General features: G+C 42.2%; 1 protein-coding gene across 6 annotated transcripts in view; it reads left to right on the top strand.

Annotated features, from left to right (window-relative positions):
• Sfxn5 (sideroflexin 5) overlaps positions 1-16,171 on the top strand; it is a 111,781-nt gene that overhangs the window by 9,674 nt on the left and 85,936 nt on the right. For all 6 annotated transcript variants that reach the window (XM_033764769.1, XM_033764768.1, XM_010609605.3 and 3 more), the window contains exon 2: positions 2,987-3,055. In XM_033764769.1, coding sequence (XP_033620660.1) covers positions 2,987-3,055 — 69 coding nt within the window. The remainder of the gene's footprint in view (positions 1-2,986; positions 3,056-16,171) is intronic.

The raw sequence follows: 16,171 nt of genomic DNA, 5'->3' as shown, positions 1-16,171 counted from the left end.
CACGGGTCAAGTTGCAGGCTGGAAGTGTCTCCCTGAGCATCTTCTAGAATTCCCTTTAAGGGTTCTCACTCCCACCACTGCTTATCCTCATCCCTCTTGGACCACAAACCTATAAACATTATCCTCTTTCTAATCCCATCTTCCCCCTCAAAGCCCAGCCAGGGCTCCACCTGCTTCAGGAAGCCTGCATGGCCTTTGGCTGTTCATCACTGCACTCACTCATTCCACAGCAAGTGTATCTGTGGAGCCATTTCTGGGTGTGTAAAGAGAAGGGAGCCACTGGGTATGGTGGGCACTTCTGTAATCCCAGCAGTCAAAGGGTCACCTTGAGTTGGAAGCCAGCCTGGGCTACATAGTGAGTTCAAGGCCAGCCTGAACTTAGTGAGACCCTGTCTCAGGAAAAATAACAAAAAACAAAATAAAACAAAGAGGATCAGGAAGGAGTGTGCAATAGCCCAGGCCCTTAGGAAGATTATCAGCTATATTATTTAACATAGGGGTTTGAAGTTTAATTTATATACTAAAAAAAAAAAAACAAACTTCTATATATGATATCTAATATTGTTTTTTTCATTTTAAAAGCAGTTTTGAATATATAGGAATAAAATCACCCATAATCCTATTACCCAGAGGCATTCTCTATTAACATTTAAATATATTTTCACCTTGCATTTTGAAAAATATGGTTTCTAACGTTTTATTTTGAAACACCTTCAGTCTCATAGAAAAGTTGCCTTGCAGCCCTAAGGAAAACTTCCATTTGCCTTTTGCCTGGATTCACCAGTTTTTAGCAATTTATCCCATGTCCTTGTTATACTCTTTATCTACCAGTGATCAGAAAGTCTGGAAACAGCTAATATATGTGATAGCATTAAAGCCATCCTCTTTCTTTGGCATAATAAAATAATAGTACCTGTATTTCCAATTTGGTGGCTGCCCTGTATATTTCCATGTTCTTTTTCCTCAGATGTTCGAGAGTATTTACATCCATGTATCTATTACTACTTCAGTGAATGTTTCCTGTGAACAAAGATATTCTCTTTATAAACATAGTGAAGTTATTGAGTTCAGGAAATTTAACATTCATCTAACACTGTTTATTTGTCTATGATCTATATTGGAGGTATGTCACTTGTCTCAATAATGCTCTTGAAAGCATTTCCTCCTCTAATCTAGGATCCAATCTGAAATCACACGTTAGCAGTCTCTTCAATTTCCTTTACTGTGGACCAGTTTCCCAGTCTCTCTTTGGCTTTATGACATTGACATATTTGATAAGCAAGGCCAGTTATTTTATTGTTTATCTGGTATTTCCTTGTAATTAGATTTAGTCTTTCTGTCATATTATGTTGGTGATGCTGTGGTCTTCTCAGGGATAATATGTCAAGGTACATAATGTTCCTCTGCCCCTCAGTGGTCCCATGAACACATCCCTGTCACTTTGTGGGCAGAGCTGGTACTTCATTACATTCTGGCACAAAAGCAAAACAAAAACAAAATACAGTTTCATCTTATACCTTCCCTGCCCCAGCCATGGAATCAGCCACTTCCCTACCAAACCCTGGCTCTTTTTATTGGTGCAGGATCTGGACATCATCCTGTCTTTTGCTTTTCATTTGCTATTCACCTATCTCTATTTATTTCCTTGCTTATTAAGTTGGAACAATACTGCTTATGTGCATTTTACAAAATCAAGCCTTTTTCCATGTCATAACTGTTGCCTGAAAAATGTGATTTTTAAATGGCTGCATCATGTTCAAAAAGCATACGAATGGACCGTTTATTTAACCATCCACCTTTATAAAGAGTACAGAAGTGACTATCTCCAACCTGTACCTCTGACCACATCTCTGAACATTCTGATTGTTTTCTTAGACTAAATTCTTAGAGATTAAAATTTGCCAAGACAAGAGTGTGAGCATCATGTATGCATGACTCAAGTAGTAGGTGGTTTAGGTTCTAAATATTAGGCCCTTTGAGCAGTAAGAGGTTAGAAAAACAATTGTTTTAGTTGGGATTGGTCCTGAGGCTTATCTGTAGTTGGCCCCTGGAGGAGAGAGGAAGTAGGGGACAGGCAGGCAGCTTGCTCCATGTGGCTGCTCCCAGGGTGAGCAGAGAAGGGGAGGCGGAAGGGGCATTGTGTGTGTGGGAACTTGGAGGTAACCCAGGGCCCATTGCAGGATCTGCATTGGGAAGGAAAAGGCTGGAGTTTGACTGCAGGGTCTGCTGCCCTAGTAAGCTGGGGGAGGGTGTGTGGAGGCTTCTGTTTCTCCCACTGTGCAGAGGATGGTACTTGGAGAGATGTGGGGCTCTGGGAGGAATTTGGGGCAGAGCCCAGAGTGTAGTGAGGCATGAACCCCGCAGCATTTGCGGTCTTCCCCTTCATCCCCAAGTTTGGCACTCTTTCTTCTCCCGCTAGCTTGGCTTTGCCCAGCTGGCTTTGTCCCAAGGCAGAAGGCCCAGTAGCAGTGTTGCTTGGTTTCCTTTCACTGTGCTCCAGTGTCTGTGGCCTGCTTAGCACAAAGCCCTCCTTTTCCAGGGCCCCTGCTCTGGGGTAAGGGAGGTGGGGGTGGGGGGGTGTGTGCTGACCCTTTGTCCTGTACCCGAACCTCTCAGCAACTTGTGGGTTGAAGGAGGTCCTGTGGGCTGGGAGCATGGTGCTATCATGCTTGGGTTCTACAGGCCTCACCCACAGTCTCCATGGCCGGTGACGTTTGGGGGCTTCTGAAAAGCTCAGAAGAGGTCTCAGGACAATGGAGGAGAAGGAGTATCTTAGTGGTCTCTCTGAGTTGACCTTAGGAAGCCCTTAGCCCTGGGAAAGCTGCTCCCAGGTCCCTGAGCAGTGAGGCCTCATTGGAATTCATCCATCATACAGGGTACCCTGGAGAGTGGGGGACCCCATCATAAGGGTGAACTGGTATGGGGTGCCCAGTGTCCAGAGGACAGTGTACAGCAGCTGATCTCGCCTTTTCCTACCCTTTTCCAGACATCCTTTTATGGCCGCTTCAGGCACTTCTTGGATATCATCGACCCTCGCACACTGTTTGTCACTGAGGTAGGTTATGGCTGTCACTTTTTTGTTTGTTTGTTTGTTTTTTTTTTTGAGACAGGGTCTCACTATGTAGTTGAGACTGACCTGGAACTCACTGTGTAGCTCAGGCTGGTCTCGAACTCACAGCGATCCTCCTGACTCAGCCTCCTGAGTGCTGGGATTACAGGCATGTGCCACCACACCCGGCATTTTGGCTGTCACTTTTAATGGAGGTCTCTTGGCCTCTGTACTTTGTTACTTTGGAATGTGGGGGCCACCTGAAGGTAGGGGTGGGGAGTAAAGAGGACATGGAGTTGAGTGGTGAGAGGAAGGTAACACTGTCTGACTATCCACCTATCTCTTTACCTAGAAAGAATTCATACACTATGCTGTGTGCTTTCTCATATTTTCCTTTGGATCTCACAACATCTCTTCAAGATAGATAATGTTGTTGTTGTTATTATTATTATAATTATTTTTTAAAGACCTTAGTTAAAATACTACCAAGAACATAAATTATGTGCTCATTACAAAAGTTCAAGCAGGATTGGGCGTGCATCTCAGTGGTAGAGCACTTTAGCATGCATGAGACCCTGATTTGATCTCCAATGTTGGAAAAAAAAGTTTAAAAAGTACAGATGTGTTTAAGTAGAACAAAAAGGTATCCTTTAGTTATCCTCCCTACCCAGCTCTCTCCTCTCCTAGGTAATAACAGTTGTTAATTAATTTACCTTGCTTAGGTACACAGTTCTATGAATTTTGACAAATGTGTTCAATCACGTGTCCATCACCATGATCAAGATGTAAAGCATTTCCATCACCCTAACATGTTTGCTTATTTTTTTTATAATCAATTTCTCCCATCCCTCTTCGCCACTCATCTATTTTCTGTTTTATTGTTTTGCCGATTCCAGAATGTCGTATTAATGGAATTTTTTATGTTTGTCTGACTTCTTTCCCTTACCATTTGCTTCTGAGATACATTTATATTACTTCATATGTCAGTAGTTCATTCATTTTTATTGCTGAGTACTGATCTATTGAAAGGATCTTCTAGAATCTGTTTATCCATTCACTTGATTACTTGGCTCTTACTTGTTTTTGACTTTATGAATAAACTGCTATGAGCATTGTTTGTGTGGATGTTTGCTTTCATTTCTCTTGAGTGAATAACTAGAACTGGGATTGCTGGCTCATGTAGTAAGTGCAGTCAATAAATATTTAACTTTGTTAGAAATTGCTAAACTGCCATTGAAAGTGACTGTACATTTTAAACTCTCATCAGCAGTGTATGAGAATTCCAGTTGCTCCACTCCCTCACCAACACTTGATATTGTAAATTTTTTTTAAAAAGTTGTTTTGGCCACTCTAAGCATATCTTCAAGGGCCTTTAATATGTATTGAGAAGTGTGTATAGGAATATGTATACATATAAAGTAGCAAATATTTATTAAACACACCGAGCAAGGAAAACTGTGAGCCTATTTTAAATTGACATGTAATGAGGTTCCGTGTGATGTTTCAGTGCATGTATATATTGTATAATGTTCAAATCAGCAAGATTATCTGTTTGATAGCTATCAAACATTTATCTTTTTTGTGGTAAATTTTACACATAATAGTTCATGAGCTTAACTCACAATCAAGCTAAGAGGGAATACTATTATATGTTTCATTTTACAGGTAAAGAGAAGTTAGGTCTCAGGTACACAGTGCTGGTCAGTGGTGGATCCAGAGTATGGGCCCAGGTTTGCTTGTCTCCAGACCCTTACTCTTAGCCATTTAGCATTCCTGTTCAGGTAACCTGAGTTTAAGGGTCTTGCCCAAGGTCACTCAGCTAACCAAAGGCCTGAGCTCTGTTCTGAGCTCATACCCTACTGGTAGTCATTGAGTCTCTAGACAGCTCCCTGTTTGGATAGTACTTCACCACAATTTCCTGGCTGAGCATTGACTTCCTATAGCCTTGGTGTAGGCCAGCTGTGGGAGAGGAAAGCCATGAAGTGAGAAGTGGGGTAAGGAAGCACAAGGCCTACAGGGCTTCTGGGTCCACATTTCCATTGAGCTTGGGTAGTAGCCCAGCAACATGGAGTGTGGGATTACCCTGATAATATTGTTTCCCACAGTATTTCAGCAAGAACAAAGGGCTCAGGTTTTTATTCCCTGGCCTTATTTGTCTCTCTATGCTGCCATTTTTAAAGATTCATGCTTCTAGGCTTTATCTGGATTCTCTTAAATGCAATTACATAAGATTTTAGAAAAGCACCCAACTCAAGAAACTACCTACTGAAGCTAGGTAATGTGTCATCGTAGAAAGTTCCAGAACTTAATTTTTTAATTTTTAATTTTATTTTTTTTCCTTTCAGTACTGGGGATCAAACTCAAGACCTTATGCTTGCCAGGCAGGCACAGCACCACTGAGCCACATCCCTAACCCCTAGAACTTTATAAACTAGGTACAATCACAATTCCAAATTCCAATATAAATGTACCTGCATTTATACTCCAGAACATACAGTGAACTTTGAGGCCCATTGAAAGTGATGAAGGAGGACCTGAGAGGTGGGGAAATGTATTGGTTAGCTTTTGTTCACTGTAACAAAATACCTATGAGAATCAACTTATAGGAAGAAAAGTTTTATTTTTTCTCTGGTTTCAGAGGTTTCAGTCTATGGTTGCTTGGCCCTGTTGCCTTTTACCCTGTGGTGGGACAGCATGTCGTGGTGGGACAGCGTGTCATCGTGGGAAGTATCGGGCAGGGGAAAGCTGCTCATCTCATGAGGCATGGGAAATGAAAAAGAGAGGCAGGGGAAAGGCCATGGTTCTAATACCTCTTTCAAGGGCCTGCCTCCAGGAACCTGACTTACTTCAGTTAGGCCTACCTCTTAAAGGTTCTGATGTGTGCCACAGTCTGGTGAGCAAGCCCTCAACACGTGAGCCTTTGGGATCATTCAAGATCCAGACATAGCAGCAGGTGTGTCAGTACTCCTTAGATTACTGAGAGCAAGTAGGGACTTTGGGAGATGGATGAGCAGGTACAGGGCTGCATGCTCCCCGTTCCAGGGGCTCACACCCCTCTTCTCCCAACCCACTTTCCTCTCACTCTCAGACCATTTTATTTTACTGTTTCCTCCCTTGATTCAGTTTACTTCTTCACCTGTTGCATTGTTAGGGTTTTTTTTTTGTTGTTGTTTTTTGTTTTTTTGATACTGGGGATTGAACTCAGGTCCTTGCACTTGCAAGGCAGGCAGCGGAACCACTGGGCTAAATCACTGGCCCCAAATGTTGCATTTTGAAAGACTCCAACATTCTTGTGCATCACTAAAACATATTTATCCTTTGTCTTCTATCATTAAATAAAAACAATACAGGCTTTTTTTTCTACTTTTTCTTTCTACTCTTAATTGAAATGCCAAAGCAACTTAAATATTTACAGCCTAGAAAACAACCAGAGCAACAGCAATTTCAGAATTCACATTTCACATGCTCCTTCCCCTCGTCAGAGATCTGATAGGTTTTCCAGAAAGAACTACTTCTCCAGCCAGGTGTGGTGGCTCACGCCTGTAATCCCAGCACTCAGGAGGCTGAGGCAGGAGGACTGCTGTGAGTTCGAGACCAGCCTGGGCTATGTAGTGAGTTCCAGATCAGTCTCAATTACATAGTGAGACCCTGTCTCAAAAAAAAAAAAGAACTACTTCTCCCTTCCCCTAAGCATTTGAGTTGGAGATTATCCAGGAGCACCTGGCAGTCCTTTGGATTCTACTTGCAGAAGATCTTCTAGGCCCTAAAATCTCTAGGAGGGCCCTGTGTGTGACCCCTAAGCCAGCAAAGAAGTGACCCAGCCCCCACCAGCTCCAGTTCGGGCAGACTGTTTTGCAATGTCATCTCTATCTTTCAGTGATGAATTAGAGACAGCAGGAGGAGTCTGACTTCAGCCTGCCTTCCTTGACCTGTGGTTTCTGGGATGGACCAGGCTCCTCCACAGTGCTAGTCAGTAATAGACAGTGGCTCATGTCTATGATAAACTCTCTCAGGGCCAGTGGCTGGTATCCTGGAAGAGAGCCTTGAGCGGTGGCTACCCAGCTGGAGGAATCTGGGTGGCCTCTTTGACTGTAAAGTGGGAGGACTTTGGATGGCATGATAAGGTGGCTCTAGAAGCTGGAGGTTCCCGAGATAGAAAGATCCTGGACGCCTTGAGCCATTTGGTGACCTGGTTCTGAGGAGCAATAGCTGAGTCCATGGACAGACTCATCTTGAGAGAGTTTTGCAGCTGCTTGTTTGCAATTTATAACTGACAGAACTTTAAAAAGATTCCAACCCTTGTATGTGTAATGAGGCAGAGGAAATTTTATTCACCGTAATTTCTCTTGGGAAGAAGGCTGTCTTTGTTCTAAGAATGCCTTGAACAAGGCTTCAGAGGAGGAGGAGTTTGCCATGCTTGACAGAAGGGAAGGATTGTGCTTTTTGATTCTAAAAGGAGAGGAGGGAGAATAAGAAGAGGGAAAAACAGTGGGAAGGAAGGCAAGAAACTAGGGTGGGCAGAAAGATCAGTGCAAGAAATGTCACAGTGACGATGTGGCTGGACTCTTTTGAGACTGTACTGTGTCTGTGAAAGCTGTGAACCTGCACTGTTTTTCCCTCCACTACCATTCTTGGGAAGTTATTGGCAAAGTCTTCCTGGTTCATGAACCTCTGCAGGAGTATGCTATTTGGGGAACCTTGAAGGACTGTGAATCTCCTGTCCTGGGTGCAGTGAGTGCAGCATGAGACCTGAGGAAGGAAACCACCAGGAGCTTGCAGGAGACCAGGGAAGGGGAGAGCTCATCCTTCCACACAGCCCATTGGATCAGGTCTCGATCTAAGGGCAAGGCCATACCACATGGCATCTGCGTTACTCTTAGTGATGGGCTGAAGATGAAAGGAATTTGCTATTCTGAGTTTGAAGTTACTGAAAGGTTGGCAGATTATCATCTTGAATGACATAGAAAATTAACTGCAATAGTATTTATTAATAACACAAATACTAATATTGATACAGCAATATGAAACTATTTTGAGTTTATTATAGGATACAATAAATAATTGGTTATACTGATGTGGGAAGCAGTGTTCTCCATGTGAGAGTTGTGAGGAACAAATACAGAGTAGGGAAAAAGATGAAGTACTGTGATGTTGCATTTGAAATGGAGACATCAGTATGAACCCATGATTCATATACACACATATTTATATCACATTCTCTATTTCCTGTTTTTTTGTAAACTGAGTGAGCCTAGACATAATAATGTTCCAATAACAATGAACACATGCAGCACTCAGATCTTGGTTTGTAAACACCATTGCCCACAAAAACTACAATTTCTGGGAGAGATGGTGCAGTCAGGTCTGGTGCAAAGAGGGTTGCTATAGAAAATAAGGAAGTGTTGAAAAAATGACAGAGAAACAGTAACTGTCTTGAAAGAAAACCCACCGGCCATGTTTGAGACAATTCAAACAATAAGAACAGCAGTGGCTGGGCATGGGGGTGCATGTCTGTCATTCCAGCTGAAGTAAGATGTCAAGGCGAGCCTGTGAAAGCCTGTCTCATATCACACACACACACACACACACACACACACACACACACACACACACACAGTAAATGGGCTGAGGATATAGCTCGATGCTAGACTGCTTGCCAAGTATGTGCAAGCTCCAGGTTTAATCTCCAGTACAACAACAACAACACACACACACACACACACACACAAATAAAAAATAAGAGCACTGTATTCTAACATATTGAATAAAAGAAAAATAATCTATGACTCCACATTCATACTCAAAAAGGGGTGATTTCAAGGGGAAGCTTTACAGGAAAGAATCTCTGCAAGTAAATGTTGAAGGAAATAACCTGTGTAATTATCACTGGAAAACTGATTTCCAGCAAGATCATTAATGGATGGTATTTCTGTAGAGTAGAACATTGTTGGGATACAATATATTCATTCTCTCTCAAAGTGTCATTCACAGGTTGCTTCCTAGGGAATCATGAAGGGGCAAAGGTACCCTTCTTACAAAGAGCTTGGAGGACACCCTTTAACCAGGTGACCAAACAGTCTCACCAACAGTGAAAAAACATGACATTATCTATTTTCTGATGTGATGGGAATGAGGCAGTAATTTCTAAATACTTGAAAGTTCAAAGGAAAAACTACTCACAATCCCACTTCCTAGAAATACCATCTTTCACATTTTGAAGTATGTATATATGTAAAATAGGGATGATTTATACAATATCATACTGTATATATAGCTCTATTTCTGTACACATAACAGAGAATCATATAAAATGTAGGTATAGGGGCTGGGGATTTAGCTTGTGCCATCATGTCTGCCTTGCAAGCACAAGGTCCTAATTAGGCTCTATCCCCAGTAACAAAAAAAAAAAAGTAGGTATATATGATACATATTTTTCCCATGTAGTGTACTTCTGGAGCTTTTTTCTTTATCACTGTTTAAAGCATGTTTAATAACTATCATAATCCAACACATGGCCATTCTATAATTTATTTAATCATTTTCTCTTGGTGACCATTTAGGTAGTTTCAATTATCTTGTCATTACAAATAACATTGCAGTAAATATCCTTGTACAGAAATCTCTTTGTATTTTTCTTTATTTCCTTTGGATAAATTTCTAGAAGTGGAATTTCTGAATGAAATATTTTCAATTAAATTAAAAATTTTGGGGGGGTACCAGGGATCGAACTTGGGACCGTGTGCTTGCAAGGAATTACATTTTTAATTGACAATTATATATGTGTATGGAATACATAATGATGTTTTGATATATGTGTACATTATAGAATGACTAAATCAAGACAATTTGCATTTCCATTTTTTTGCGTTTGGTGTGAATATTTAAAATCTCTTTTAGAATTTTTTTCAGTTTTTGTTTTTTTATTAGTGCATGTTTATATTACATAACGATCATATTCCTTTTGTGGAGTTGGAACACTTCTTTTTTTCATGGTACCAGGGATCAAACTCAGGACCTTGTACTTGCCAGGCAAAGTGCTGCTGAGCTACATCCCCAGCCCACTTGTGTGGAGTTGGTACCTGTGCATCAAGCAGTTCAATTCTCTTTTCCTCCCCTGTCCCTCCATTCACCCCTCTTCCCATTTGAAAGAAAATCTATCTTTTGTTTTACTTTCTATTTTTATTTTGGGTTTATCATATAAGATGAACCCTGGAATATTTAAGCTTGTGTGTCTGATTTATTTCACATTATGGTCTCAAGGTACAGTGGATGAAAGACTTTTTGAAAGCTTTTGCTCAGCAAATTTTACCAAGATTTCCTCAGTTTATACTCTCAGTCTAAGTAAGGATGTGCATTTGAAGATTTTTTTATTTTAGATGAGGTCTTGCTATGTATTTCATGCTGGCCCAATCTGGCATTGAACTCATGATGATCCTCCTGCCTCAGCCTCCCAGTGGTAAAGGCATTTTGGAAAGTCTTAGATATTCTATCTAAAAAAAATATTTTTGGGGGGTGTTTTTGAGACAGGGTCTCATTATGTAGTGAGACTGACCTGGAACTCACTATGTAGCTCAGGCTGGTCTCGAACTCACAGCGATCCTCCTGCTTCAGCCTCCCGAGTGCTGGGATTACAGGCGTGCGCCACCACTCCTGGCCTATCTAAAATTTGTTAATGAAATGTTTAATTTAAAAAGAATGCTGGATGGGGCTGGGGATTTAGCTCAATGGTTCTGGAGCCTGCCTCACAAGCACAAGAGCCCAAGTTTGATCCCCAGTACCCCCCCCCCAAAAAGAATGCCAGACCTTGGCCTCAGCCGAAGCAAGACCAACCACAGGAGAACAATCAGTTCTGGTGTGGCCAAGGCACAAAGTGGCATCACCTGCTGGTCTCCTGCCATCTTGTGCCTCCCCAGTGTCTAGTCATTCTCCACAAACTCTCCTTACTCCTTTTTAGTTCTATAAACTTTGGGACCCCCTAAACTCTCCACTTTGCCTGAAATGTTCCGTGTTTCCATTGTGCCAATTTCCTTTCAACATTTTGGCAAAAATCCTTTCCCTTTTTTTTGGGTCAAGCTGGCTCAGCTTTGAATGAGGATTAAAAAGGCCTTTACTTCTGACAACTGAGTGCCCACCTGGCAGTGTGATCCGTACTGGGGAGGCTGCAAGCACAGCTGTGGTTTATTTGGAAAGCATTTGCTGGTGAATACAGGTGATGCTTGCATGAGGGTGTCCATGGAAATGCTCACAAATGGAGCTGAGGGTCCTCGGGGTTTTAGGTGCCACCTATCCATTCTGGGGTCTTGGCAAAGAAGTGCATTTCCCTCTTGGATCCAGTTTTCTCAGAAGGGCATGGCCAAAGTGGTTCTACATTAAGATGCCGTGTTCTTATCTATGTCCTATGTCCTGTGTGAGCAGGTCTTTTGGTGTCCAGGACTCTGTAAGACCAGCTTCACCACTGCGGGACTTTGGTGTGCTGTGTTGAAACCTGATCCCTAACCCTGACCTTCCTGTCCACTCCTCTCTCAGCGGCTCCAATCTTTCACTTACCTTAGGGTCCATTATACTTGGTCCTGTGTTGGTAATGAGCCATGGGACAGAAACAGATCCTGTGTTCCTATAAAAATTCCTAAAACCAGATGCCCGTGAACTTTGTTTTTTCTTCCTGATAGAACAGGCCAATAGGTTGTGGTCAGGGACACCACAAAGATGCAAACCAAATTCTCTATTTGAATAAGGAAGGCAGCATTTTTGGAGGATTCCTGCAGAAGGTGCACTGAGCCTTGTAGGATGGGTGGGGCTGGTATAGATTTCTGGTGAAGGGAACAGTATGTACAGGGTCAGGAGATAGAAGTGTGCAAGTGCCACCTTCAGGGTGACTATGTCCCTTTAGGGGATGAATGAAATATTTCATCTCTTGGCCAGGTGCAATCTCTACCATCTTATTTTAAATATATTAGATATCATCATAACAAATTAAATATTTAGAACATTTTGACATCCTCCCTTAGAGATAGGGGAGTTAATTTCAACCTGCATTGAATATAGGGATGGGCTGTGGTGCCTAGGAAAGATTCATTTTGTTTATGATGATTCTTTCCTCAATTTTCCTTTTCAGGCCCTTTCCTTCCTGTGCCCCTCTGTTCCCATCCCCCTCCACCACTGTAACCTCCAAATCTGTCCCTTTGCTTCCTTCCTACCTCTCACACTTTGGTACCTTGGGGTAAGCCTAGAAGAGTTGGGATTCATTTCTGTTCAAATTGTCTTACTCCCAGGGCCGGGGCTTTAGCTGCCTGCCACACAAGCGCAAGGTCCCAAGTTCGATCCCCGGTACAAAAAAAAAAAAAATTCTGTTCTCCCAGACTTTCCAGATAATGCATTTGCTGAGGACCTTCTGGACTCCATGCCTGTGTCAAATATGAGCAGAGACTTCATGGTGACCCTTTGCAATAGGCAGACTGGTGAGGGAGGTGGTCTGGGAAGCAGCAGCATGGGCCATAATACTCCTGGTCCAGGGCTCCAGTTAGGGTCCACAGCTTTCTCTCTGGGCCAGCTGTGCCCCTCACAACTTTTGCATTTAGGGGCTGCCTGCTGGTTTGGTTCTGGTTGAAAAAACTGCTGGCAAAGCTCACTCTGCACCCAACTTTCAGTGCTCCTCCTCCTCAAATGTCCAGACCCTTCTGCTAAGCCTCACAATATAGCAGCAGGAGAGGGATGTGCAGAGCAGGGAGATCCTCCTCCCAGTCTCCAAGTCTCCGTGATCTGGGCCCCCTTTTCAGTTCCCAGAACAGCCAGTTTCAGGGACTTCTCCAGACAGGGAGCCTGGGGCCTTGCCTATTCCATGGGGCCTGAAGCCCCAGTCCCCAACCTGGACAGAGGCGTAGCAAGGCCAAAGCCATCCTAGAGCACCCATTCTAGGTTCCTGCTTTAGTCCTGGATCCTCATGTTAGTCTCCAGGAACTTTGGGTTTAATTCTCCCTCACCTATGCCCTTTGCCAAGATTAGAGCTTATTGGAGCTCATTCTTTTGGCAGAAGTGCTCCCTTTGATGACCGTGGCAAATGAGATGGAGTCTGGCCAGGTTGTTATAGGAACTCAGGAGAATCCCTGGAGTGGGAGAAATAATGAGAATGCGGGGCCATTCACAGTCAGCATTGGAAAGTAGAGCATGCATTGTCCAGGTCCACAGAGGCTGAGGCAGCAGGAGGAAGCAGGCTTGGGCAGGAGAAGCCTACCATGTCTCTAGGAGGTTTTGGGGGTGTTGGGTAGGGAAGGGTGTGCAGAACAAGGGTTTCACTAAACTTTGGGTTCAAGTAGTAAATAGCCCACTTATTATTTGTGTGACTATAAGCAAGTTAAAACATCCAGCACAATCCAACTATGCAGAACAATTACATTAAATCTAGCAGGAAAATCAACCTCAATTTTGCAGTGGTTATCTCAGTAGTACATGTACAAGTGATTTAAAATGACCTTTTTGTGTTTTCTCATGTTCTCCTGACTTAAAAAAAAAAAAATAGTACAACTTGCTTATATAATTGGAAAAAGAAAAAAAGAAAACAACCCCACAAAGCTCTGTCTACTTTGTAAACAAATAGATTCCAGGAAGAGACTCTTTGGAATTTACGGAACTAGTAAGCATACCTCGAAAAGGGAACAGAATCCTTTTGTCCTTCAGACCATTCCAAGTAAGAGCTGCTTTGGTCCCTTGACTGCCTGTGGCTCTGCTGTGGGCCAGGTCTTGTTGGACCGGTGCTGCCCACACAGGCCTGATGGGTAAGGGGCATAGTTGTTTGTGTGGATGGCAGTGATCCTGGCTGCTGCCCATCTGCGGGGTGCCTCTCCTGTGCGGCCTTCTTCCTTACTTGACTGGGTTGTGCTGAGGTCTCTATGCTCCTGACCTTAGCCGGCCTTGTCCCACTGGCAAAATGGGAGCAGGGTGACTTCAGTGGGCTTCTTCCCCCGTGCTTACCATCTCTGATGTCTGGGTCTCCTATCAGAACTTTAACACTCATTTTCTGTCACTGTTGTTGTCTGTCTCTTGTTAATTTTTTGAGGTATTCAGTACATACAAGGTGTGATGAAAAAGTACATCTGTTTAAATTTTTTAAAAAAATTATTACAGTAAAAGATAAAGTACCATTGATCCCACTCAAAATACTCTCCCTCACTTGAAACACACATCCCAGTATTCTTACCACTTTCTGAAGCAGTTCTGGAAGCTCTTTCTCATGAGTGTCTTTAGTTACTGCCTGTGTGGATATTCTGAATCAATTTGAAATGTTTGCCTTTTGTAGTCATTTTGATTTGGGAGAGGAGACAAAAGTCTCATGGTGCCAGATCTGGTGAATAAGGTAGGTGAAGACACACTATAATGTCTTTACAAGCCTGCCTTTCATTAGGTAGAACTTTGGCAGCAACATTCACCATAGTCACCATAAAGACATTCATAAAAGAGGACCTCCAGAACTGCTTCAGAAAGTGACAAGAACAAAGCCAGGTCTGATGGCACACATCTGTAACCCCAGCACTCAGGATGCTGAGGCAGGAAGATTGCCACAAGTTTAAGTCCAGCCTGAATTACATAGAGAGATCCTGTCTAAAAAAGGGAGGGGAGGTATTTACCCCAGTGGCAGCCTGCCTGGTAAGCGCAAGGTCCTGAATTCAATCCCAGGTACAAAAAAAAAAAAATTTTTTTTTAAGTGTCAAGAACGAGATAAATATGTTTAAAGTGAAGGGGGATTAATGGCAATATATCTTTTAGTGTAATAGGTTTTTAAAATTTAAGCATTCACTGTATATATCAGAATACATGGCTCAAGTATATATAGCTAGATTAAAAATTTTTTTTTTTTTGGTACCGGGGATCAAACTCAGGACCTTTTGCTTGTGAGCTAGGCATGATACCACTGAGCTAAATACCCAGTCCTAACTGGATGAATTTTTACAGCTATTTATATCCACATAACTACTACACGGATCAAGACATTGAATGTCTCCATTACCCTAAAAGACTGCATTGTGTTTTTCCCAGCCAATACCCCCCTCCAAGTATAGCAGTTAGGTACAATAAAACCTTGGTTTATGAGCATAATTCATTCTGGAAACATGCTTGTAATCTAGAGCATTTGTATATCAAAGTGAATTTCCCCAAAAGAAATAATGGAAACTCAGATGATCCATTCCACAACTGAAAATTATTTGTATAAAATGATTATAATACTGTAAAATAATACAAAATAATAAAGAAAATACAAAATATAGAGAAAAATTAACAAATTGACCTGCGACCTGCCCTTCCCTTGAAAAGCTTTGTGACTGATGTGAGGGGCCAAAAGAGAGGAGGGTTATTGTGTAGGATTACTTTCACTGTCACTGATGGAACCACTGCTATCTATTGGCTTAATGGAATCTTTTTCTTTTCATGCACCGTTAACAAGGAACCTTCCCAAAGACACTTGCTTTTACCTCCTTCTGAATATTCTGAGGAAAGGTGACATTGCATTGTTAAACCGATTTATTGCTCACACTGCTACCAGGGATGAACTCAGGACCTTGAGCTGTCGAGAAAGGCGCAGCACCACTGAGAAATCTTGGGCCCTAAATGCTATAGCCTTATTCAGGTGGTGCTTTTCTACAAATTTTTGGCTGTTTCCTACATTTTACACATCTCCCTAATATAATTTGAAGAAAAGGCCTCCTCCACCCTTTTCTCCTCTGCATACTGGATCTTTTCCCAAGATCTTCTCCATAACCTTTTTTTTTTCTTTTGGTGGTACTGGGGATCGAACTCAGTCCTTTGCGCTTGCAAGGCAGGCAGCAGAACCACTAAACTAAATCCCTGGGTCCTTTTTTATGCTTTGCTGCTGGGAAATGATCATCACAATACTGGCGGGGGGTGTGGAGAGAACTGTTGGCTCAGTGGTGATCATGTGATATCACGTCATGTGCGAGACATCGCTTGTTTATCAAATTTTATTAGAAACATTTACTTGTCTTGCAGAATACTAGCAGGACAAGTTACTCATAATCCAAGGTTTTAATGTATGTATCCTTTTGTATTATTTTTTGCTTATCATTGCTTTGGCCTTCTATTTGTGGGTTGTTTTTTTTTTTTTTTTTGTTT

This window comes from Fukomys damarensis, unplaced genomic scaffold, assembly GCF_012274545.1.
Source record: "Fukomys damarensis isolate Sample0158 unplaced genomic scaffold, DMR_v1.0_HiC HiC_scaffold_2, whole genome shotgun sequence".
Lineage (NCBI taxonomy): Eukaryota > Metazoa > Chordata > Mammalia > Rodentia > Bathyergidae > Fukomys > Fukomys damarensis.
The sequence above is the reverse complement of the archived record's forward strand: the minus strand, read 5'-3'. Positions and strand labels throughout refer to the sequence as shown.